Source organism: Galleria mellonella, unplaced genomic scaffold, assembly GCF_026898425.1.
Source record: "Galleria mellonella isolate WM207_F2 unplaced genomic scaffold, CSIRO_AGI_GalMel_v1 utg38, whole genome shotgun sequence".
NCBI classification, from domain to species: Eukaryota; Metazoa; Arthropoda; class Insecta; order Lepidoptera; family Pyralidae; genus Galleria; species Galleria mellonella.
The window spans coordinates 7,220,915-7,248,752 of record NW_026442090.1 but is presented as its reverse complement, the minus strand read 5'-3'; the positions used below and the strand labels follow the sequence as shown (position 1 = coordinate 7,248,752).

At 32.2% G+C, this 27,838-nt stretch overlaps 3 protein-coding genes across 4 annotated transcripts in view; 1 reads left to right on the top strand and 2 right to left on the bottom strand.

Moving 5' to 3' along the window:
* Window positions 1-5,211: 5,211 nt before the first annotated feature.
* Window positions 5,212-10,368, bottom strand: LOC128201266 (uncharacterized). The gene has a single exon (XM_052897727.1). It carries the CDS (start codon window positions 10,366-10,368, stop codon window positions 5,212-5,214), a length of 5,157 nt encoding a protein of 1,718 aa, XP_052753687.1.
* Window positions 10,369-13,240: 2,872 nt separating this feature from the next.
* LOC113522920 (ATP-binding cassette subfamily C member 4-like) overlaps window positions 13,241-27,838 on the top strand; it is a 90,927-nt gene continuing 76,329 nt past the window's right edge. The window contains exon 1 of one of the 2 annotated variants that reach the window (XM_026908767.3): window positions 13,241-13,697. In XM_026908767.3, coding sequence (XP_026764568.1) covers window positions 13,474-13,697 — 224 coding nt within the window. In that variant the 5' untranslated portion in view covers window positions 13,241-13,473. The remainder of the gene's footprint in view (window positions 13,698-27,838) is intronic. The other variant, XM_026908766.3, reaches the window with a different exon arrangement.
* On the bottom strand, window positions 23,638-24,846 carry LOC128201312 (uncharacterized). The gene has a single exon (XM_052897946.1). The coding sequence runs from the start codon at window positions 24,688-24,690 to the stop codon at window positions 23,695-23,697; it is 996 nt and encodes a 331-aa protein (XP_052753906.1). The 5' UTR covers window positions 24,691-24,846; the 3' UTR covers window positions 23,638-23,694.

Below are 27,838 nucleotides of genomic sequence, written 5' to 3'. Positions count from 1 at the left end.
ATAAACCCTACAAGATTTTTGGGTACGGCCCATAAATGTACTGTGTATCAAATAAGTAATTTGAATAAATAAATTTAAATATGATTATAATTATGATTTCAACAATTACTATCAATTTTAGCAAATGTTTTATTATATATTCGCATGTATAATTTATCAATGCATTCGAATGTACGAGTGTAATTAAACAATCTTAATAATGTTGGGCAAAAAATCTGTACATCTCGACTTCTCGCATACTCGTATACCAAAAGAAGTCACGGAAAGCGTCGTATGCTATCAAGAGATAATCTTGATCGGTTCCATAAGCTTTGGACATTTTGGCCAGGACCGTAAAAGGTGAATGCTGGAAAGATCTTTGCCCAGCAATGGAGCACTATAATCTATAACTGACTGATTGATTAACCAAGTAATAATAGAATAATAATAGAAGTAATAATAGAATTGTTTGTAAATTTCATACGGAACGGTGACATAACTTGTCTAAATATTCTTATTGTAGGTATTGCTTAAATAATCTATGTTTATTTAGTATTAACTTCCTCGTAGTTTTGCAATAATGATCGATGGTCACAGCACAACTCGCGTTATGTGACCGTGACCCGGTGCGCATCGTATTTTCAACAAACATCTAAAATAAAGTACACACATATATAACCATGAGTCCGCATTGTACAGGTACTTTAGTGTATTATGTTACCATACAGTATAATATATGTCGCCGAAAAATGAGAATACAAGAGTTTTTGTGAAATACTAACACAAACCACGAAATCGTAGATGTCGATATTACGAATATAAAGATCTACGAATATTAATATTGTTTAACCGAAGCAAAAAGAGCCTATATAATTTTCCATAGCAAATTTCCTAATGATTGATTAAACTATTAAGACGCCAAGTGGTCCCAAATAAACAAACTTACTTTCACATTTATAATTCAAGTTTTTATTTGCGACTATGTCCTTACGGCCCAAATATATTGATTGACGAGAATAAAATTTAGCTTTTGACCTTCTTCATCACATATAGTATGTATATGTTAAATTTTATAAATAAATAAACAACAAACTCATTTTCATGTTAAGGTACAGATAGAATAAGGTCTTACTCTCTATGTGACCACAATTTATCAGTAAAAAAACTGTTGGGCGTTGTATGTATACGAAAGGTATTAAATAAAAATTAATAATATCAGGGATCTTAATTAGACCAACACAAACCAAAACAATTTTTTTTAATTCTTTTTTTTGTCTGTACAAACAGAAAGAACCTGTAGACAGACAAACATCTGTAACATACAAAAACTAGTGCACCAAATTAGATGCGGTTTTCGCAGTTATATTTCTAAAGGACTAACTTAAAATCTGGTGTATATTTTATCTTCAGACGCCATCTACAAATGGATTACTTCATTGATTTTGCAATTTCGGAAACCATGTATATATAAATATATAGTTTTTTCTATATGCAACTTAGAATAGATAACAAGTTGACGGCCCACCTGATGGAAAGTGATAGCCATCGTCATAAATATAAGCAGTACCATGGACATAACAGAGTACTATTACGCCTAAGATACCCATTCCTGAGGACTAAGGTATTATGCATCTGTACCCTGTAATTTTATTGCCATATCCCATCCTTTAAACCGAAACACAGCTATGCAAATAAATGCATTGCTTCATGGTTCAAACACGAATGGGCCAGAGGTACCCGTGCAAATTACTTTTGTACAAACGGGCAAAATGCAAATACAGTAGTATAGCTACTGTATATATATATATATATATATATATATATATATATATATATATATATATATATATATATATATATATATATATATATATATATATATATATATTAAATTATTACTTATTCCAAAATCAAGAAACAAACCACACTTAAACTTATTTTGTCTCCATTTAATCAATATTATTTCATTAAACATAAATAAACATAAAATTTTAATGCAATTTTGAATTCGTGGTGTTAATTGAATACTAGTAGATATCAAAACAAACCCGACAAACAAACATTAAAGTTTCCGTTAGATATTGCTCTGGTTTACACAGAAATAAGAATAACAATTTGTTAAAAATAATTTACTTGAAATTAAACGTACTGTGTATCTAAAGGAAAAAGAAAACGAAATCGACGCCTGGTCGGGCATAAGTAACAAATCAAAATGACAGTTGAGAGAAAAATTAATCAACCCGAAGACCCGTTAGTCGCGAATGCTCTAGAAGTTACATTACTGGGTCTTGGTTTTTTCCAGTGCGCTTATATATACGGCACTGCACGTATAAAAATTTATAAACATTTTAATACTTTATCAGCATAAAATGATTGACAATTAAAGCGTTCAATTAATATACATATATGTTTATGTAGTTATATATATTACAATTAGTGAAGTACGTTTTTTTTTGATGGGTGAAAATGGTATGGTAACCCCGCCTGCGCTAACGGGATACGCTGGCGGAGCACCAGTGAAGGGTGATAGATGAGAATGAAAACAGGCCAGTTAGCCCATCTTGATGAATTCATCAGGAATTAACCATGATAGTTTCCAAGGAGAAATGCGAGGAGGTCGACCTGGTTGGGTATATTGCTAGCAATGGGATTCTCAGTCTCCATTACTAACAATCCCTTTCTCCCCAGTGAAGTACGTCACGTACGTAAGTTGCTGTTTGGTTCCAGTATAAAATGAGTCACTCCTTGCTTTCCGTGGGTGTCGTAAGTGGCGACTAAGGTAATATAATGGTCCAGAGATGGGCAGCAGCATTCCTCATTATACGTCACCAAAGCCTAATTGCGATTACCAACCCGCTTGTCAAGCGTGGCAACTACTGGCAAAACTTCCCTTATGAAGGAGGCTTATCTTTAGCAGCGGACAGTTAACGGTTAATATAATAATAATAATATATATTATATGTTCAATGGTATTTGTGCTTGTAGATTGTTGTCGTCGTGGTGAATGTGATATAACACACCATATGCTCTCTTTTCACCGAATATATCGTCATAGTCGTAGAATACTGACGGATCTGACAAATATTACATATATAGATCCGTCAGTATTCTACGACTATGACGATATAAGTATAAAATTATTGAGATTGACTTTATTATGGGAATTTTCCATCACTGGTGAATCAGAAATTTAAATATGTAGATACACAGAATTTTCGATTTCAGCCCGACTCTGACTCTAAGTAAGAACTTAACGTAAATGTAAATAACCCGTCACTATAGATATATGTTGAATATTGCAAAGAAATTAGCGAACACTTGTACAATGAAACTTATTATACACGAACGTATTGCTAAATTTTTCAAACATATTTATTAATATTACTACAATGTATCACTAACTTAAAATGTACATTTATATCTCTATATGTATTTAAAAAACGAATGAAGTTTCATACCTCCAGTCAAACTACATATTTATATTTATTCTTCTGCAATTACCTGAAAGAGATCGCTCTTAGTTTTGTTTTAGTTTTCTCAGTGTAATATTTTCAGTGTTTCTTTTTCAGTAATTGTTTGTATTTATAATAAGTTTACTATTATAACTTTATGGATAAAACAATAAAGAGTATTTCTATCTATTGTACTTTTATTAACTTCGATGACAATCTTAAAAAAAATAGGTACCACCATTAATTCTTTTAAGTACGTTATTAAAGTAAAGTGTAAAAATACACTTTGATTCATTACCATAAGGAAAAAACCTTTCTATCAGCGTTCGGCCTCTCAATATTTAAAAAATCTATTCCAAGAAGAGGCAATAATATTAAATTATACACGCAAATGGCCCTACCACGACCTTTTAAAACAAAACACACGTACATATTTTTTATAACCAATATTTGACCTTACTACGTCTTAAAAGAAGCAATCGTGGACCAAATATCTACTATAATGTGTCCGCTCTAGTTGATACTAGATAAATACATCAAGGGAAGAGGCAGATATGTGACAAAATGATCGGCCATCACGCAGCCTGTTAATAGAGTATTGGCATTGTGCCGAACGCATTGTGACAGAGCAGACTGATGACCCCACTGCACACACAATAACAATTCAATGCGGAGATCACAAGCCACCGGAATATGTCCTTACACACCTATTACATCGTCAATAGCACGATACACACAGACACGTGTGTATAATATAAGGCTGCAAGAATAATATTTACGTGTAGCGTATTAAGATGCTTAAAAACCTCTCCGAGGCCAACAAACTTACCATCTGCCTGAATTTACAGAAAATTAATATAGTTTAATTTTCAGATTTCAGATTCAGCTGAGAATACATAGTCAAAATTGCTAAAGCTAGAAGTCTAAAATATTGCACAGGCGTGAGGTAATTTAACATATGGTTTAAAAAGAATTTCTTGAAAATCTGTGTAACTGAAAATATAAGTACAAATACATTTTGCACAGGAAAAAACCGTTACCTGGTTTCTTCTAAATTTCTTAAAAAAAAAGAGCTTGGGCTTAAAATAATACTCTTTAATAAGCTATAATTTAAGTCTATTATCATAAGATTCTTTAATAAAATGATCTGATGAATAGACATATTTTTCAATAAAATCTGCAATCAACGAATATCACTCTCTAATGTATTAAAGCATACAAATATTTTAATTTTGTATAACGCATTGTAATAAATGTATATATTATTCAACTATTGCAAGAATGAATGAAATACTCCACTACTGTGATTACTTACATACAGACGTCATAGTGAAATAATGCCTTGTTTTCCTTAGATTTTTTCCTTTCAGAATTTTTTAATAAGCAATAATTCATTTTTATAAGGAATAATTAGACACATTAATGTGACAAAATAAATCAAAATCACGCTGTATGATTATATTATTATATACAATGTAAACATGTTATGAATACCCCAAGATTATTCTTGACTGCATTTTTTTTATACAAAATGAAATGGTAAACAATCTAACGGTCTGCCTAATGGAAAGCAGTAACCATTGTGTGAGTAATCCGAATAATATATAAATAAAATAAAATAAAATAAAATTAGATAACGATGGAAGCAGGCGAAGAAAAAACAATAGCGTACATATATTGTCATTGACAAAAAATAATAATAAAAAATACAAAGAGGTTTCACAACATACACCCCACCTTGCGCATACGCATTACTACAGCGCAATAACAAAATACAAAATTATATGTCAAGTCGATGAGGAAGTTTCACAGGACGACCAGAACGTGTAATCTTGGCTGGACAATTTTCAACCTCAACTTTAGAATCAATAACTTTATCATTTGATCCCGATGGCCGTGGAAACTGAATATCCTCTAATTGTGACACCTCTAGAGGGTATAAACGTTGCAAAGGTCGAAGACGTTCGCCTTTAGCCGTTTTAATACGAGCTACCCTACCAACGTTATCAACACCAGGACATATCTGTAAAATGAGACCCAAGGGCCAATTTACGCGTTTTAAATCATCTGAACCAATAAGTACAATATCTCCAGGTTTCAGATTGTTCTTATTTTTGCCATACTTTTGCGTTAATAACGATAAATATTCTGATCTAAATCTTTGTTTTAAATCCCTATTGATTTTTTCAATATAACGATAACGAGTAGCAAGATTAGATGAATAAGCTTGGTCTAAATCACTTGTATAAGTACTGCCTACCTTAAGAAACATTGCAGGAGTAAGAGCTGTAAAATTTTCAGTGCTGTCTGCTATGTAAGTTAAAGGACGTGAATTAATAAGTGCTTCTGTTTCGCACAGTACAGTCATCAATTCTTTTTCTAATAGAGCAGCTTTACCTAAAACTCTTCTCAGAATTTCTTTAATAGTACGAATCATTCGCTCCCACCATCCACCCCACCATGGCGCTTGTGGTGGAATAAAGTGCCATGATATCTTTTGAACTGAGGTTTTGAAAGAAACGTCGTCCCAATTAATTGAATTTAAGACATTATTCGCTCCTCGAAAATTAGTAGCGTTATCGCTGTATATAATCCTAGGCCTACCTCTTCGTGCAATAAAACGTCTTAACGTCAACAGGAACTCTTCAGTACTAAGTGAAGAGCATATTTCCAGATGTAAGGCTCTGTAAGTAGCACAAGTAAAGACTACTATCCAGCACTTCTGATTAGATTTGAGATATACTGGTCCTGCTAGATCTATACCCGTTACTTCAAATGGTACTCCACAAGTTACACGTTCTGCAGGTAATGGAGCGAAAGGTACAGTACTAGCCTTAGCATTATATCGTTTACATATAATACAATCTCGTACAACATTTTTTGCTAACCTTCTGACACCAACTATCCAATACTCTTCTCGTAAGTTATTTATAAGAGTTTGTGTTCCAGCGTGAAGACTATGAACATGTTTATATCGAACGAGTCGCCTCACTATTACATTTGTGCTAGGCAGTAATATCGGAGTTATAAAACTCTCAGTGTCACCACTTAGTGTCAATCTAGTTTTTACACGAATAACATCTTGACTATCTTGAAAAATATCCATTTTGAGTCTTAATTTTATCTCATCAAAACTTTCATAAGACTCCTTTTGTATTATTGACATCAATCGAGTTTCTGCTCTTTCATACTCTTCAGCAGTAATATCTTTATAACTTCTATACTGTCGATAGAACTTGGAAAATCTCAAGCACCATGCAACGGTTCTAACAATTTTTGAATACTTCCCAAAATGAAGAAGTCTGTCAGAAAATTTGGTACCTTCTTGCACAGTTAAACAGCTTTTCTTTACTTCCTTGTTGACTTCATTTTCATCTGGAGCAACATCAGAATTGGGCCACGCTGATTGTGAATTATGAAGCCAAGCTGGACCCTCCCACCATCGACTTTTCAATAAATTTTGAGCATTGCATCCTCTTGATGGAAGATCAGCTGGGTTAAGTTCACCAGGTACATGACGCCAAGCATCTCTGTTACTTCTTTCTGTAATCTCTTTCACTCTATTGTGAACAAAAACATTTAGACCTGATTGCCGTCTTATCCATGCTAACACAATGCTAGAATCAGTCCAGTAGTATTCTTTGCAATTCAGCTGCAATGAAAATTTGGCTTCTGTAGCCAATCGTGTGGCTAACAAAGCTGCAATTAATTCAAGTCTCGGCATTGTAACTGGTTTCAATGGAGTAACTCTACTTTTAGCAAGAACAAGTTGTACTGTTACCATATTATCATGTTCCGATCGCAGAAAGACGCATCCAGAATAAGCGTATTGGCTTGCATCACTAAAAACATGAATGGTGTTATTGCTACCAGATAAATTTGATACACTCAATCTTCTTGGAATACGACATTTTTCAATAGCATTTACATGATGAAGCCATTCTCTTGCTGATTTTCCCAATTCTAAGGTAAGTTCTTTGTCCCAGTCCATAGACTTTTCCCAGCACTTTTGTATTAATAGTTTCGGTATCAGTGTGGTAGGACAGAGAAACCCGATTGGATCGAAAATACTTTGCGCCATTGATAACAATGTCCTTTTTGTAAGCTTATCTGTAACTTGTTTGAAAAAAGGAACTTTACAATAGAATTTATCATTTTGAGCATCCCAAGTAACTCCTAATACAGAGGTATCTGCTTGATTTTTATCTAAAGTAGGGCCAGTCACCCAACATCTTAATTCAAACTTACCTTCGTTCATTATGTGCAAAGCTTCATTCATGAATTTTTTCATTTCAGCTTCATTGTTAACACTGACTACACAATTATCAACATAAAAGCTCTTTCTCAATTGACTGGCAGTATCGCCTACATATTTCTCGAGGTGGTATAGAATAGTAGCTGATAGAAGGTATGGACTCGTTTTAACACCAAACACTACACGACGGTGTCTAAAAACTTTTAATTTTCTATCTGAGCTGCTAGGGTTGTCCCACCATAAAAATTTGAGAAACTTGCGATCATTTGGATGGATAGATATTTGTAAAAAGGCCTTTTTTATATCGGCGATAATACCTATCTTGCCTTTTCTAAATTGAATAAGTAATTTTGGTATTAATTCTATAAGATTGCTTCCTTTTTCTAGACAAGAATTAAGACTGACACCTTCTTTAGTCGTAGCAGATGCATCAAACACAGGGCGAATTTTAGTCGTAAGGCTAGATTCTTTAACAACAGCGTGATGAGGCAAATAATGTCCGGTTTGAATATTATCACCCATAACCTCCTCAATTATGTTACTATTTAACCATTCGTTGAACACCTCATCATAAGCGTTCAATAAGCCTAATTTTGTAAGCTTATTAGTAGTTGAGTGAAGACGTTTTATTGCTAAATTAAAGTTAGAAGATAAAATGTCTGCTGTATCCTTCCATGGTAAACTAATTTCATACCTATTCTCACCATTTATGTTTACAGTTTCTCTAAAAAAATTCTCAACTTCTTCCTCACGCTTCCGAGAACTTTTAACCTGCGCCTCATCTTTTATACCTATTGATTCAAGTTTCCACAGGTCATCAATATCAAATGAACAAGCGTGTATTGAAGTAAAATTACAATACGTACCAGAAGTAGGTCCCTGAATTACCCAACCAAATTTTGTCTCGATCGCCACCAAATTGTCACTTACATGTTCTGATCGCCCAGTGTACAACGAACCTACAACATCAGAACCAATTAGTAAAGAAATCTCTGTCACTTCATTAATACAATCAGTGATGTCAATACCTTTATCCTGTAGTTGTGACAAAAGTGAGCCTGACTTTATCTTTGGCAAATTATCGCATATTTTCCTCTGCTCAAGTGCCTCTATTTGAATTTCATACTTACTATTGAGGCTTTTGCAATTTAATATAAATAATCTATTTTTTAATTTAGTCACTACTCCGCCGAACAAATTGTGCCTTAAGTGTTCATTACCTGTAGGTTTAATATTCAATTTCTCGATTGCATCTGACCTTATAAAAGAGCGTTGAGCACCTGAATCCAAAAGGGCTCTCACTGTAATGGTTTTCTCTTTGTATACTAAATTTAGTTTGACAGTTTGCAATAAAACTGTACTCGGTTTTATAGACTGTTTAAGTACTTGATCTTCTGCCTTCTTTGAAATCTTAGGTAATTCGGCACACATAATGGGATAATGTCTTTTTTCACAAACAATGCATTTGGGATATTTTCTACATTTTTTTGCATGATGTCCAATTTTTAGACATATCAAACATGTATTCTTCTTTTTCAGAAAATCTTTCTTTTCTTCTAAATCCCATTTAATAGGCCTTTTACATTCAGAACTATTATGCGTGGGTTTATCGCACCATACACATTCTCTTATTTCATTTTTAGTATGCACGACATTTTTCTCTTTGTTTCTGACAGCTGTACTTAAAAAACTTGCTGACGGAATTACAGGATTTGGATCCACGCTAGAAAAACCTCCTCGTGATAAATTAATTTTTTCTTCAGATTCAACTTCCTTACGAACAAAATGTAACAATTGTGTCAGCTGACTCTTTTCTTTATCGTTAGTCGCGACGTTCGCCTGACATCTGTTCCATGCGCGTAATATGTCTTCCGGCAGTGCAGATTCCACCATTGGAAATAAAAAGGCGGCATACTTATCTTGCGTCACGCCGAGAGATTCTAAAGCAAGAATCTGAGTCATTAGTTTATCATATAGGATACGAGTGGCCATCTTAGAATTATCGTTCCTTTGGACGATTGTTAACTTTAAGAGTTCTCTAACGTAATATTCTATTATAAGTTCATCTTTTCCATACCTTTGTTTGAGCTGTTGCATTACCTTTGGGTAGTTTTCTGCTGAGGGTGGAAAACTTTCCACTAACTCCCTGGCGTTACAACCTTTCTCAATACTTTGTAGGAGATATTGAAATTTATCTTCATCATCTATGTCGCTGTCGCAGTCAATCTTCTTGAACTGTGTCCAGAATGGAATCCAACTTTTTATCTCTTCGTTCAATAAAGTAAGCTGTAACTTCGGAAGACGAAAGTGGCGACGATGCCTTTGGGAAGTCTCTCCACTCTCACTATCTGCTTTAATTACAGTATCAGAGGCCGAAGAGCGGGCTACCGCAGGACTGCAGTTCTCGCTGACTTTGTGTTTCAACAAATAGAATTTACTGGTGTAAGCCTCGGACAGTTCTAAATCATCATCGAAAAAATTTTCGTCCCGTTCCTCCATGTTCAACCACAAATCCATTAATTTGTTTTGGAGGAATGTTAATTCGTCGAAAATTTTGGTGATATTTAATATTTCCGCGCTCATACCTGTTTTATCATTCTTCTCTAGAAAATCTTCTATACGTTTAGCACACATAGTAAAACGACGACGTACTACTTTTCTTGGTAATAATGCCTGTTCCATTTTTACGCTGATCACGGTCGCCAAAATGTGAGTAATCCGAATAATATATAAATAAAATAAAATAAAATAAAATTAGATAACGATGGAAGCAGGCGAAGAAAAAACAATAGCGTACATATATTGTCATTGACAAAAAATAATAATAAAAAATACAAAGAGGTTTCACAACACATTGCTTACAGACAATAACAGCTATACTGAGATCACAGAATATACTGTTAAGCCTGTTGTAGACCTAATGCGTTGCCAACCTCCTATCATTGTAACTTCATTGCCATATCACAACCTTAAAACCAAAATACAGCCATACAACCATAACAGCTACTTGATACCAGAAATACGAATTAGATATTGGTAGAAACCTATAAGACAACTTTTCTAGTCTTCCTCTGATAAATTGCTTTAATAAATAATTTTATTGCAGCTCTATAATTGCCTAGTTTTTTATTTCAATTCTAGCTTTTGTTCAATTAGTCTATGTCATAAATGTTACTAATGTAATTGAGCTCACCATTACTAAAAAGTATATCAAACATTGAAAGTCGATATTGCATAATTATTTGTTAATTCTATTCCATGGGCATTATTTTACATGTTGAGGTTTTTCAAAAAATTATATCAAACAATGATGTTTTATACTTTTGTAATATTAATTTTATAGAATACATTTTTACATGACTATTCTAAAGAATTATTTTAATGGATTATTATTCTTTTATATGTCACTACATTCTGTCAAATGTCAAAAATAAAATTCTAACTACTCCAAACTTCACTCCTGGGTGGGCTAATCTATGCCGTGTGGTTCCGGCACACAATAACCCACTCATTCGTTCTTCCACTCGTGGGTATCGTACGAGGCGACTAAAGGAACTTAAAGGTCAAGGGATGGGAAGCAGTATTCTTCTGAAAACATCACCAAAAGCCTAACTGCGGTTGCCAACCCGCCTGCAAGCGTAGTAACTATTAGCAAAATTCCCTTTATGGAGTAGGCCTATGTTCAGCAATAGACCGTTAACGGCTTATATAAATGTCTATATTGACTATTAAATAACGCCTTTAGGTGTTAAGTCAGCAATGTTAACTTTAGTTAGGTCAGTATATGAAAGTTAAATCATTAAATAAAACTAATAACAATAGTATTGTCCCCAAATTGTATGTGCGGCCAATGCAATAGTTATTTTGAAATCTTGAAAAGATTATTCATTAATCTGCCTGAAAACATACATATATATTTGCACTATGTAAAGTTTATTATATAAAGAACCTATCACTTATTTTTAATGCAATTTATCAACGAAAATTCTTTACTCTATACATTGTCTAGGCACTGTATAGAATACCTGACTTATACAGATTGCCAGTAACATATACAACAGTAATTCGTATGTATAAAAACATAGAGTATCGAAGGGAGTAAATAAAAGTCGAACCAGAAAAACCTACATCAGAATAAAATTTTGAGACATACTACATTGTAATTAATAACAAAACAAACAAAACGGCGACAGAAAGCATGCTGATCGTGCAGTGCTGCTCGCGATACAGCCGTGAACCATGCTCATAAATAAGGGTCCTATTGAGTTCGAAACTAGTCGAGCATCCCTGAATTTAAAACTGACGAGACATACTGCGTAACTAAAATCATATATACATATAATATTTCTTGGAACTATTAGTGTGTTTATATTTTTTTTATTTCACCGATAAGTTTAGGAATTTGCAGGTTTGAATTAATCCCATCTCATTGCACTGTAATTGTGTGAAGCATATAGTTATGCCATACCAGAGGTTTATGAATTTATTAAGAAATAAGAATTACGATTTAGTAACACCTTATAGACTCAATTACCTTCCGTAAACATTTAACTGATGCTGAGTTCCATTGCCCAGTTCTAATATTCTTAACTATTCTTAGTTCTTGATTTCCTATCATTATCATATATATCAAATATCTAGAAGATTAGGGGAAAGGAATTGTTAGTAATGAGATTTAACAGCTCAATTGCTAGCAATACACCCTATCAGATCGACCTCCACGCGATTCCCCCTGGGAACCATAGTGGTTAATTCTTGTTCAATTGATCACTATGGGCTAACTGACCTGCCTACATCCTCACCTATCATCTTTCACTGGTGCCCCGCCGGTGTATACCGATAGCGCAAGCGGGGTTACCATTCCTTCTTCACCAATTAAAAAAAATATCTAGGAGATTACTACAAGATTGTTATAAAGGTATAACTAAGTTGGTACTATACTGTATATATAACCTTCAGCGAAAGCAATTTGTTTCATTTTAAATGTAAGGTATGCTATTCCCATGAACAATAACACATCACCTATTAATAAGGCGCTTGTGAGCGATAAATCCATATTTACCTATTTTATATGGGAAAACATAGTAGGATAATTATAGGATACTAACAAGGATGTACTCTTGTTTTGACGCTCCTGGATCGTGTCTGTATAGGTGTCAATTACCAAATTTTTCAAGAATATGGTGGAATACATCAATGATCTATTCATATAGATGTAAGATAAGACAGATTAAGGTGGTGAACACTTTCTTTTTCATGCAGATGCATGAAAAAAGATATTGATTCTCTAACATAACATAACTCATCAAACTCATCATATATCATAAAAATTTTAATTCATTCATTAAATAATATTTTCTTCCTGATTCTAGATTATTTGAGCTAAAAATTCTCTGTTAATTTATATTTCAAACTGTCTTTTTTAATGTTAAAATTTATGACCGAATTCGAGATGGTTACATTCCAGGATGACAGCATCAACGAAGATGTTGTCTAAGTAGAGGCCAAACCAGACTCTGGTTTAACCATTCTTTTATAAAAACCGAGCAAGCGACTCGGCAGTCAGTCAATAGGAGGGAAGGTCAGCGCTCACTACGTATATTGCTATTAGGCGCTTTGCGCGTGCGCACTCGCCGGCTGCTGCACTGGTACCGCGGGCACGAAATTTCCAACAAAAATGTTGATTTTAACGTCTCATTGATTTAAAGTGTTATCAAAGGAAGCTCTAGGACACATTACCAATTAAGTTATTTTTTTTTAATATTTTTTTATATCACAACATAAAAAATGGTCAGTGGAAACAAGGATCCTAGTAAACCTAATAAAATACCACCTAGAAATCGTGAGAAGAAAAGCAACAATTACTTGCGTGCTAATTTTCTGTCGCGAATATGGTTCGTCTGGATGATGCCGACGTTCTGGCGAGGGTTCAAACGGGATCTGTACGACTCAGACCTAACAAAACCTAAGGAGAACCATCACTCTGATAAGCTCGGCGACCGTCTTGAAAAGTAAGTTACTATTATTTTTTTATATTTTGATGTATCTTCACAAACTAAACCTTTTACTTATTTATTGTAATTTGAATAAAATATTTAGATAATAATCAAGTACGCCAGTATTATTTTTATTTCTCAATTTTTATTGCTGCCCATATCTCATATTTAAATAAATCGGTTTTTATTGTTGCCCATATTTTAAATTTAAATAATACTTTTTTTACAATATTATTATAACAATGTAATTGTTACAATAATTTAAATATAATCTTTTTAACATTTATAACAAATATAAGTAAGATATTAAAAAAAAATTTAATAAGTTCACGAAATTTAATTATTTTTTTTCTTATTACATATAGTATTCACCCACCCTGTATATAGACCCTTTTTCGAATTCATTTCAGAACGTAATTTATATTCGTGCATACCTTGGCCTAATTTTAAATAATTTTTATGATATATCAGTACTTTTGTTCAAGACATATTCAAGAATTTCTTCAAGGTAGTTCACATCAACACGTAAATTTATATTAAATGATATTTTAGGCGCTCTCTGTTGTATGTATTATATCCATAAATGTGGTTTGTATTATAATATTATTTTGGTTTTTACATATTTGTAAGAACTGTCATCATATCAACCGTTAATCAACCTGCCCACGGCTGAACATAGGGTTCCCTTTATTGAGAAGTTTTACCGGCAATTGCCACGCTTGTCAAGCGGGTTAGCAACCACAGTTATGCTTTGATAATGTTTGAAGAGAAGCGCTGCTACCAACGGCGGTTGCCGTTATCCCTCATCCATTTAGTTCCCTTAGTCTTATGACTCCCACGGAAAAGGAAAGGGTGGCCCATTGTATACCGGGGCCACGTGGCCATTAAAAATTATATCTATGCCCAATTTAAAAACTGACTCAACAGGAAGTACACTTATTTTATAAAATGTGGTGAACATACATATTTGTGACAGCTTTCGTCTTTGAAATCGTATATTTATATTTACAAGTCTAGCCTTATTAAAATAAAAGTTGTAAGGATGGTAAAATGTACTCCAACACTAAAATCCGAATCATATATTTTTTTGCCAACTGTGCAGTTTTGTACGAATCCTTGTATTTAAATAAATATACCTACTTAAGGAGAGCTGCATATCACCGGCTTTCTTCGACTTCGCCTTGACACACTACCGCGTGTCTAGATTACTAAAAAGCAATCGTCTCAATTCTGAATTACAATTTGTTCTTCCCGTTTTAAATTAAGAGTAGTAAAATTTTCGTTACATTGTGGGTATTATTATTATCTCTTAATATAATTTTATATATATATAAAATAAAATTCAACTTATTCCGTGTAATAAAACTATCACACAACCACAGTTGAGATAGCTAAAATGGAAGCTACCATTGTGACATGCGTTTTCTCTAAACATACTAACTAGTACCTATACAAGTATAAGACATATAGCATTCATAACTAGTTTAACACATGTTATGACATACGTGAAATATGGTTTTTGAAAGTATAATGACACGATAATTATTACTACCAAAATACATGTTGTAAACAACATGTTTTGCGACATGTATTTTGGTATGAACATAATACATACGCATTGCTTTTCTTTTATTCCACTGAGGTGGTAAACAAGCATACGGCCCATTTAATGGTAAGCGGTTACCGTAGCCTATGAACGCCTGCAATACTAGGGGCATTACACACGACTCTTTACTTTACTCTACTCCTTTTTTGAAGAACCTCATGCTGTAGTCTCTTAAGAAAACCTCGACAAAAAGCTCATTCCATAACATCAACGTTCGTAGAAGTAAATATCTCTGAAACCGCGCTGTACGCGACCATCCAGGCTCTAAAGTATGGGATTAAATTTCCTGTCGATTATTTCACAAGCAGCGATGCAATATTACGTAAAGATGTAATAGTTTTCATAGCTGGTAAACAATCAGTATACAATTATATTACAGTATACAATACAATAAAAATGTCCATAGTATTGCCTACAGACTATTATTATTTCTTATCTGAGGCACCCGTAAATCCATATTATAAATAAATAAACGTGACAAGAAAACTACTATAGAGTATAGTTTTGATAGTCGCCATATTTATTTTATGGCTCATCATGTAGCTTATAGCTCTGCCATTAATTAAGATGAATCTAAAGAGACCTTAGTTATTAAAATTACATAAATGCCTTCAGGATTTATATCTAAACATACATACATAAACATTACCCTCCTTTTATAAGCAGTTGGCTACAAAATTCGCTTATCACTACCTCAAAAAGTATTGGACACAATTGTCGCTCTTGCCAAAGTCGTGCTTAATAAAATTCACATGTACATGTACGTATGTGATTTTACTACTAAGTGAATACATTTAAAACATTTATATTGTTATACAGTGGTGGATTCCGCAAACCAAGAATATAAATTACTAAAATAAGTCACGACTCTTCGTAAAATATATACTTGTCGTGGTTGATTGTGACACGTGATCATTATTATATAGATGGGAACGGGCTTCTGACTGCTAAAAGTAATAAGTTGACTGCTAGAACACACTTGTTCTTTTTTTTATACAATTTAGAATGGCAAACAAGCTGACAGCCCACCTGATGGAAAGTGGTAACCATTGCCTATAGACATGAGCAGTGCCATGGATATAACAGAGTATACTGTTTCGCCCATGATACCCCCCATGCGATGCCATTCCTGAGGACTCAGGTGTTATTCCTCTGTATCCTGTATATTCACGCTACTATATCCCACCCTTCAAACCGAAACACAGCCATACAAACACAACTGTTTCGCGGTAGAAACACGAATGGGACAGAGGTACCCAAGCAATCGACTTTTGTACAAAGGCTCTCTCTGGTGTTCCCTTTTTCTTACCAAAATGGTGGGAAGAGTTCAAACTGGCCATACTATCATGATGTGACACGTTGCTATACTAATTATGATTTTATTTAAATAATCTTTTGTATTATGGGAGCAGTCATAATTATTAAAGTACCATATAAATGTTGTTAAAATTGAAGTCTGATTTTTTTCCAAAAATTATTAATACCGCAATTCTACTTCTAACTAATTTATATATAAAAATACAACGACATTTAACTAAAGAACAATTGGGCATTTTTCTATGTAATTAGATATTTTTAGTGTTTCCTAGCAAAAAAAAACATAGCCGTCCATTATAAATTCATCATATTATTCTAGCCATCTGTTTTTATTGTACAATATAATCACAGATATGCATTAAAATAGATATCGCAAATATGTATACTTTGCGTATCAAATTTTGGGTTTAATACCCATATAGGCTAACTAGAGCCTCGAATTGATCTCAGCAAAATTTTATTCTTACATAAATTTCATATTTATATCTCAACAAAAAAAAAAGAATCAACTAAAACAGCGTTACAGTTAGTATTTTCGAAAAGGTTTATCGGTAGTATAGAGAGTTTTGCCTACATTTAAAAATATTTTAAAACGCATAACCGTTCCTTCAACAATTCTAGTTTATAACACCGGTAGATGATTAAGATATAAAAAATAGGTTTCAAAATATTTTGACCACTGAGAATGTTAACTTTAATATTTGTTTATTTGTTTGTTTATTTGTTTGCCTCTCTAATACTTAAAAGAATTGATAAACTAATCATCATAAAATTTAACATAGGTAGGTACTTATACATGTACATATTTTGTATGAAAGGAAGACATTTAATACAGTTAATCAATGTACCTCGATCACGCAAACACAATCGCAGAAACAGCTATAGTAGAGAAAATTAATGTTTTATAACTTATCACTATAGTTAATACACAGTTTTTTTTGACTTTTTTTTACCAGAGGGAGACTTTGTACAAAAGTTGATTGCTTGGGTATCTCTGTCCCATTCGTGTTTCAACTGTGAAGCAGTTGTGTTTGCATAGCTGTGTTTCGGTTTGAAGGGTGGGATATGGCATGAATTTACAGGGTACAGAGGAATAACACCTGAGTCCTCAGGAATGGCAACGCATGGGGGGTATCACGGGCGAAACAGTATGTGTGTGTACTGTTATGTCCATGATACTGCTCATGTCTATAGGCGACGGTTACCACTTTCCATCAGGTGGGCCGTCAGCTCGTTTGCCATTCTAAGTTGTATAAAAAAAAATCATAATCCTACGCGCCGTCTTCTTCTATAATATAAGTGATTTAAATTTCATATAGTGAAAAATTAAAATTAGCGGATACATTTGATAAGTACAAACCGTGCAAGTGATTGTGTCGGATCAAATTACTAATTTGTAAATACAGATATTGTTAGATTTTTATATGCATTACTATTTACATATTTTTTACCATGATCATGCTCGAAATATAAATCATAATTAATTAACTAATAATAATTAATGAGTTAAATTATTACGACGCGTGTTTAAATATTTATAAAAAAATGTATCTACTAATACACGTATAAAGGGTAAAATCAAATTTGAAGAAATTTAAATTATTTGTGAAATTTTACCAAAAAAAAAACCACACAAAAACATTTTTTACCAAAGAAACATGACGCAAAAAATAAAAAAAAATATTTTTAGTCTATTATAAGTACTACACATACGCGTTCTGCTATCAAATTAGTTAGTTCAATTTTTATTTTATTGGGAACAATGTTTACGTATTCCAGTAGAACACTCTCTTATGCTGATAATGTAGATTTTTAAATCTTAAGCTATATATAGGTATTTGTAAGACACCTATAATATTTCGTATATTATATACATTTACATACATAAACTTACTACAGTAAGCTATAACTTTGTATCATCTTATAGTAGATGTTTTGGCTATATGACTTGGTCTGATTTAATCAGATAAATATCCAAGTCACGTAGGCACTGTTATATATATATAAAAAATTATATAGTAATGACGCCATTATTATACTATTTACCTACTTTATATTTTATTCTACTATACAATTTTCAGTATTTTATATTTCAAAATTGTAGACAAATATCTACCTCATATATTATTAACATTCAGTAATAAAAAGAGACTATCTAGCAATTCGTCTGTATTTTTGTATAAAATTTATATCATAATTGCTTAATTTGCTATCCAGTGTTGGATTTTTTTATATCAAGGTCGGAGTTTGTCCTGAAATCAATCTAGTGATAGGATCGATGGAAAATCTTTCACCCTTACTATTTTTTTGTCTTGCGTACGCAGTCTTAATCCCCACATTAATGTTTTAGCCCTATTTGAAGCTCCAAATTAGCTTAGTCCTACCACTTCATATATCAGAATGTTTGTGTGGATGAATGTATATATGTTACTCTTTCATGCAAAAACCATTGAATAGATTTGAATGAAATTGTATACACGGAAAGGTCATATCCTAACTTAAAATGTAGGATACTTTCATCTCATTTAAACTCCTAAATTTTATTATAAAGTAACATAATGACTATAAACAATATTCAGTTTTTTATGATATACAAATCCTAAATTATGAATTAGATATAAATATAATTTAAACAAGACTGCCCGCAAAATAATAAATTTATTTATTTACAGATTACCACTTGTTTGCAAGTACCTATACTTTTACCTTTTGTTTTAATTTCAGCTTCCTATAATAAAATTTAGTTCAAAATACTAAAGAAAATAGTAGAATGTAGATATATATAGAAGTTTATACTCGTAACACTGCTTTTATCATTGCGTAGAAATGAAATTCTTAAATTCAATTAAATATGTGTCTATTAATTGTAGGATTCTTTATATTCACATGTCAATAGTTGTACCAGAAGAGGGAAGAAATAAAATCGATTAGTTGTGAGTTCAACTCGCACGTTGTCATTTATGTCTTATTTATACATTTATTTATTTATTTATTTATTGGAAAACCAACAGCTTACAATTTATAGCTTAAAACAATAACAAATTATCCATATAAAAAGCCAATAACAGGTTTTCACTGACTTAGCGATATAAATTTGTCGTGGCTAGAGTAATTATAAAATTTAGAAGGAAATAAAAATAAAAAACTACACTATAGTATATCATAACAATAGTTACTAGATTGTGTGTGTGTGTGTGTGTGTGTGTGTGTGTGTGTGTGTGTGTGTGTGTGTGTGTGTGTGTGTATATGTGTGAGCTCTTTAAATGGGTATATGTATATATATGTTTCAATGGAAATGACAAAATAAAATTAGAGGTTTTGAAGAAATATTTCAGAAAGTTTTTTTTTATAAGTTTGTTTTGAAGAGTATTTAAAGAGATCCACTTCTTTAAAAAACTTATTATAAATTGACATTATACGTGCAAATATAGAGTTTCTACCATAATTTGTATTAAAAAAGGGTATTGAAAATAACGGTGTTCCACGCACACGACGGCGAGGAACATAGAATGTGAAGGAGTTAAGGATGCGTGGACTATCAATATTCCCTCTGACAATATCATACAGAAATGAGGCATCCAACAGTTTGCGACGTTGGTCCAAAGTGAGAAATCTATAATATTTGCAGCCTTCTTCATAGGTCGGAAATCTATTCTTCCGCTTAAAGTTAAGGTATTTAACAAAACGAGATTGCACCTGTTCTATTCGATCCTTATAAATTTGGTAATGAGGTGACCATATACAACTAGAATATTCCAAAATGCTACGTACATAAGCAAAATATATAGACTTCAAACACTGTATGTTATCAAAATGTTCACAAACACGTTTTATAAAACCTAAGTGTTTGAATGCTTTAGTCACAACAATATCCACATGTTTGTCCATTAAGAATTTGTCATCAAAATATACACCGAGATCACGTACAAGATTGACACGATGGACAGGGACATTATCTATGGCATAATGAAATACAATAGGAGTCCTACGTCTAGTGAAACTAATAACTTGACATTTGTTATGGCTTATAGTTATTTTATTTCTTTTATAGAAATTACTTAGCGAAATCAGGTCATTTTGCAATTTATAACAATCCGAAGTATTTTTTATAATACGGTAAATTTTTTTATCATCGGCATATAATAAATGTTCAGAATTATTAACACATGTGTAAATATCGTAAAGATAGGCATTGTAAAATAAGGGTCCCAGATGTGATCCCTGAGGAACACCAGAAGGGACATCAACAAAATCCGATCTAAAACCTCCTAATACAACTGCTTGAGATCTATTAGAGAGATAGGAAATTATCCAACGAAGAAGATCACCGTGAATACCCAACTTATTCAATTTTTGTATAAGTATACCATGGTGTACGCGATCAAACGCCTTCTCAAAGTCAGTGTATACCACATCCACTTGTCCCCCGCTTTCCATATTTTTCAAAACGTAGGATGAGAAAATAGCTAAGTTGGTTGTGGTAGATCTAAACCTAAGAAAACCATGTTGATTATCAGTGATGTTGTGACTTACTGTGGGATAGATTACAGTATACACAATTTTTTCAGCGACCTTACTAAAACCATTTAGAATGGATATAGGTCTATAATTTTCAATTTTAGTTTTGGAACCTTTTTTGTGGATAGGTACAATAAGTGCTTGTTTCCAAATTGAAGGAAAAGAACCCTCCCTTAAGGATCTATTAATAATTATAGCAAAAGGTCGTGATAGTGCTTTAGCACATTTTACTATAAAATACGGATGTACTCCATCACTGCCAGCTCCTTTTGTTGCATCCATATTAGACATGATACGAAAAGCTTCACCTTCAGTAACCTGTACTGATTGAATACAATCCATGTTACCAGGTAAAGGTATATCGTTATTTTCATTATCAATGGCTTCTGTTTCATTTAGGAAAACACTGTGAAAAAAGTCATTGAACCCTTTAACTATTGCAGCTCCCTCGGTAAAAATGCCAAAATTTGATGTTAAAGTTTGTGGGTACGAATTATTGGATCTTTTAGATTTTACGTAGGTCCAAAATTTTTTTGGATTCTTGGTGATTTGATCTTGTATGGAATTTGTATAGTTTTTATAGCACACCTTCTCCTCTTGATGGAACCTTTTTCTCAATAGTGAAAATGTATCATAATCTCTTAAGTTATTGGTTCTCCTCCAACGTTTGTGAGCCTTTGCTTTATCTTTCAAAATGTGTATCAGTGATTTATTATACCATATCGGATATTGAGTATTAGTTTTATGACATATGGGAATATTTTCCTTTATATTTTCATAGATTATATTATAAAAATTTTGAGTAGCTTCTTCAACTGTAATATTATTTAAAATACAATTCCAATCTTTTTCGAATAATGTAGTATTAATTTTATCATAATCGCCTTTATAAAATTTATATTTAGGTATGGAATTTTCTCTGAGAGTTTTAGACACAACATCACAACTATTAATCTCCAAAACTGGATGAAATGTGTCTTCTCGTACTAGAGGACAATTACACTTTCGCACTTCAAGGCAGAAATTGGAAAATACTAAGTCTAATACATTACCATGAGAGTTACTTAGAGTGTTATGTTGATTAAGTCCGCACAATGTCATCTCACTTATCAACCTTAAACCGGTTTCCTGTACTTCTATAGGTCCTTTCTTTAAAAAGATAGGACCATCATTATGCCATTCGATACACGGCAAGTTAAAATCTCCAATCAGAAGCTGTCGATCATTACTATAATTTGTGCTAAGATTATTGATCAAACTTATAATATTGTCAATGTCCCTAGACTGGCGCGGAAGACCACCTGCAATATAAGCTCCTCCAATGTGCAAACTGAAAGATGACCGACGTCCGTCGCATCCAATACTTCGCGAGGGTATCGTCAGCCAAACCGCTTCCGTAGGTGATACAGTCCATTCGGGTCGCGGGATAGCACATAAGTGACGTAAAGTGCAAATCAACACACCGCCGCCAGTAGTCTTGCCTGTAAGCACACGATCCCGATCACACCGGAATATATCATAGCGACTATCACAAAGTTCGGCATTGAAAACACCGTCGCATAACCAGGTTTCCGTTATTATAATCACATCATAATTATTTGATAAGATATTTCGGAATAATTCTGAAGTTTTAGTGCGCAATCCGCGCGCATTCTGATAGTAAATTTTTAAAGATTTTAATTCATCGAATTCTATAAAATTTCACTACAATAGTACTCACGCTTCGAACCGTTGTTATATCATAGTATGTGAATAATACTAAAGCTAAAACGTAAAAAGTACAGGCACATGACATGTATAATAATTTAATAAAAGTACATTTGTGCATGAAGTTCATAAAAAATATATATAATAAAATATAACATGTTATGCCTTTATAATTAATTGTTCTATTTATTTTAATGTAACTAAATCGAGTGATTACATCAGAATGTAATATTTTATATTGATTACACATCACTACTAGTCCCATTGTGTATCTGTGGCGAAAGGTTCCCCTCACTAATTCAGCGGTGCGAGTATTATTTAATGTCGGTACTTGCTTATTGACAATGCTATATAGAGGTTTATATAGTTTATCAAAGCAACAAGTAAATAGAAACAGAAATCCATTTAAAGTTCGATTTAAAACAATTATTTGATTATGTGTAGAAAGGAATAACGTATGTTGTTTATTAGCTATAAAATTAAAATGTAAATAATTGGAAAATTGTAAACAGTTATCGCATTCAAATATTAATAAATAAGAAAAATAATAATATTCAAGTTTAAAGTTACATATTAGAAAGAAAAGTGGTATTGTGTATGTTGTATTTAGTGTAATTATGAGTATAATTTGCACAGAAAAATAAAAGTTAACACCTGTCAGTTTTTTGTCGTGTGTGAATGTTTGAATGGTTATATAATTTAGGTGATAGATTCCTAATAAAAACATATATAGTTGATCGTTCGCTATTGTTATGAAACAGTACATTAACAAATCAATTATCTTAAAAATTGGAAAAGATAACAATTGAGATTTTTGACAAAAAAATGAACAATATATAACGATGAGATTTAGTACAGACATTTTTATGAAATTTTGGTTATGTCGGTATCGTTTCTCATCAATAAAGCCGGTGAATTTTCGTTTCGTCTTACGAAAATTTGACAGTTTTTTACCCACACAAATTTGTATAATTTGGTTTTAGCTTTATCTTTTACCTTTTTCAATAGCAATTTATTATTAACGGTCAGATGTTCGTTGACATATATACGGCGATCTTCGCCCGGAATACCCACGTCTTTAGTTTTAAGTCCACGAGTTCCTCGTAATCCAGAGATGATGTTGTCTTTATGCAACCGACTTTTTAGCTTTATAACGATGGTCCTGGGTCGTCCTTGAACAATCTGTCTAGGTTGAACACGGTTAGCATGTTCTATGTTATCCTTAGTTATAACCACTCCTGCATGCTGCGCAACCTTGACTGTCAGATCTTTTAGACATTCATTTTTTATTTCAGGTACACCGATTATTTCTAAATTAAGCATACGCTCTCTTTGTTGGTACATGTTAATTTCGTTTTTTAGCTGACCCACCTGGATATTTAAATTATGGACGTTTTCTTCCGTTTTAATGAAAGTTTTATTTGCCGATTCTAACTCACACACCCGCTTTTGCAAATCACACTGTAGGTTAGACTGGTATTCCATACTATCTTTCAAATCCTGTATGTCTTTAAGAATTTTAGTCTGGCATACCTGCAGTTTTGAAATTGTTGATCCGAGTTTGTCGTAATTTGCATTTAACTTATTCAATTCACCTTGCATGCCCAGGGTTCGTGTAGATAATGTATCGAGTTCACTTCTTATTACTGAATCGATTATATTGTTAATACTTGAAATTCCGGTATCCATTTCTGATTTCCAGGTGTTCATTTTTTCGAGAAGTTTTTCAGATAATCTCTCAATTTGTTCACAGACAGAATCTTCTGGTTGTTTTCTTTTTCGGGATGCGAATCTCACTGCATTTTCAGCAGTTAGGTCTGGATTTGATGAATACTTTGTGGGAGTTCTCTGCACCGACATGATTATGATATATGATGATGGTAGCAACAGTAGTCACTGGGATTTGTGAAATATTTATTATTACAATATTTAAATTTACTTAATTTGATCTAATTTATATTAATTAAACGTATTTATAATATAAGAGTATAAAAATTCAAGCTTTAGACAACGACACGTCCGCCCGCCACGATTGTAGGGTAGAGAAAAAAACATAAATATATAAATAAGGCATAAAATTATTTTTATTGTTTTCCTCATATGAAACAGACACCAATAGTTATTATTATTGATACTAGAATTTGTAATGTCTTATTTTGGACCATAATTGTGGTCAAAACTGGATCCCATAACTAAGTTTATTTTTTAAGATGTTCTTTGATAAATGATAATTTCAAAAACGATACTAGTTAGAACATCATTGTATTTTTTTTTTTTTTGTAATACTCACACATACCTTTGTCAACTGTAATTATTTCAAAATTTTTATTTCAGTAACTTCAGAGTTAAGAGGTAATGGTTTTTTCTCACATTTTCGATAGTAACTAAAAATCAGCATACAAATAACTTAAAATGTGTTTTAAAATGTGTAAACTGAGCCTTTTCATACGATACCCTACTTGGACTAGCAGATCATTTTCAAAAATTTTAGTATCCGTTTTGGACCTCATAGCCAATAAAATAAAAAAAATATTCAATTATTTCCATTGCAATATAATGGAGCAGACCAAGAATATGAAAAACTATTTCAAATTTCTAACCAATAGAATTAGTAGTTACTGAGATATAATGCTGTGACAGACGGACAGACGGACAAAGTCGCACCGTTAGAGCTCCTTTGTACCTCTTAAGTATAGAACCCTAAAAAGACAGAAAGAGATAATAAATACAATATTAATATATATTTACACAAGTGTTTGAAAACTATTTATAGCAGTGGACTTGGTTAAAAGTTGTGACTTTTCATGTATTAGTGAAACTAACTGAATTTATAAATGCTAGTATCTATACTAGCTACAACTTGGAGTTCTGACCACGTGATTAATCACAGTCATACTTAATTTATTGAAACTGGTGACTATTCCATTTAAAGTCGTTTAATCATTTAATAAGAAATATAGTATTTTAACATACATATATATTTAACCCCACATTATATTGTTAGTTGTTTTATTGTCTATAGACAATATCTATATTTAGATCAAATTCGAACTATTTTGTATTAATGTAATGAATGCGTTTGTATGTTTGTTTAAACAACATCTATTTATTTCGTATGACTGAGTTATATAGTAAATATTAAATAATTAAAAATTAACTCAATATTTCAGAATCATTTAAAACTATTTTTCACAAGGAAGTTTTCAAACCGCTTTTTAATATTTTTTCAGTTTCCTCGACTTCAATGTACAATAAAAAAAAGTAATTGATCCTATTTACAAGTGCAAGAATAATAAAGTACGATAACATACCGGTTGCTTGAATTGAAAATATAATTTTATTCATTATCGTGTCTGCAATGTACTTAATTACAATAAATTAATTCTTTGTATTCTATGTAAAAAACAAGATACAATTGACGTAGTCTAAGCTGTAATGACTGTGGTTATAATACATGTTTAAAACGTCCAAACCTTGTTCAATAAAAAAGATATAGGTATAATAAAAGCGTTAAAGTCTAAGAAACGTAATGACGACAGCTTAGTTGTCTCAATGGATGATGAGAATAATTTGTAATTTTGTTGCTCATGTTAGCGAAAATAACTAGCACATTTAAATCATATTTCTATTATGGGATTCTTACTAATATTACGAATAAGAAAAAAAGAAATAGTTTGTTATCTCTATGCGCTTTTCCCGCTTAACCAATGATCATATTGTAGTGTGGGAAATATATAGTAATAGTTTACGACTACAATATATATATATTAACCCAATAATGTATATATTACATATCGTTTATCCAAAAGATATTTAATGTCGAAATAAAGAACCCGGTCGAAATAAATATAATTATACGACTATATCGAAATGGGTAATGACCTTTTTCCGCCGTCGATATCTATATATCGGAGCGGTACAGATATTACCCTCGCCTATCATATTACATATAAATTAAATATAGTAGTATTAAGAGTAATAGGTATATAGTAGTGGTAAATAGGTAGTAAATAAAGGATATTAATCATTATTATGCTGGTCCCGCGGATAGAAGTTACGGGTAAAAACTATAATTTGTTTTAACAGAAATTAATGAAAATAATAACTAACTTATAATTAACCAAGCCGTAAGATAGTCTGCTGATATCCAACAGTGATACAAATAAAAAATCGATTAATTGAATGTTACAATTCGTTATTAATTTTATTTAGAAAGTAATTATGTAATAATTTCAACAAAACTTAGTTAACTTTTAATAATGTGTGATTGTCGCCTGTCTAATACCAGTAACGTTACGTTCAAAACTTTGACGTTATACCTACTAAATTTCATGGCTTTTTGTATGCGAAGTTAGACACTGACGCCTATTGTGAAACATCATTCTCTAAATTTACGTACAAAGTTCAATAATTGAAGAAATAATTTTAGAGAAAATCAGAACCAGTTCCATAAACTCAGTTTGATATATCAGCTTGATATATTTAGGAGAGTTAATTAGAAAAAACTTTTTATAAAAGGTCTCTATGTTTTACCGTTGCACGGTTCAGCACGGCACCATTTGATCGTCACTATATATATCTAATAGTAAAACAAAATGTATGCAAATGTATATGATATATAATTATGATATTTTAGGCGACTTTAAAAAACAGGAGTTTCTTATTGCGCCCGTATTTTTATATCTTTGTTAATTTTACTCCAAAATAATAATTTGACGATTATTTTGCCATCGATAAAGTTTACGTCCATGTTTGTATTATCTCTTTTGCAAAATTAACGTTATATGAGAACTCAAAGTAGATGATAAAATATTATTAAAATTTAAGGGTTTTCTCTGCAAAAAGAAACAAAAAAAAAATTAAAGATCATCATATTAACTCAGTAGTTGCTACAATAATACGATTATTTCATGGGTATAAATCATTGGCTTCTTTGAAATTATTTTCCAGAGTGGACCTGGCCCCTTTAAGGAGGTTTTACACCTTACTTCTTTTGTACTATCAGATA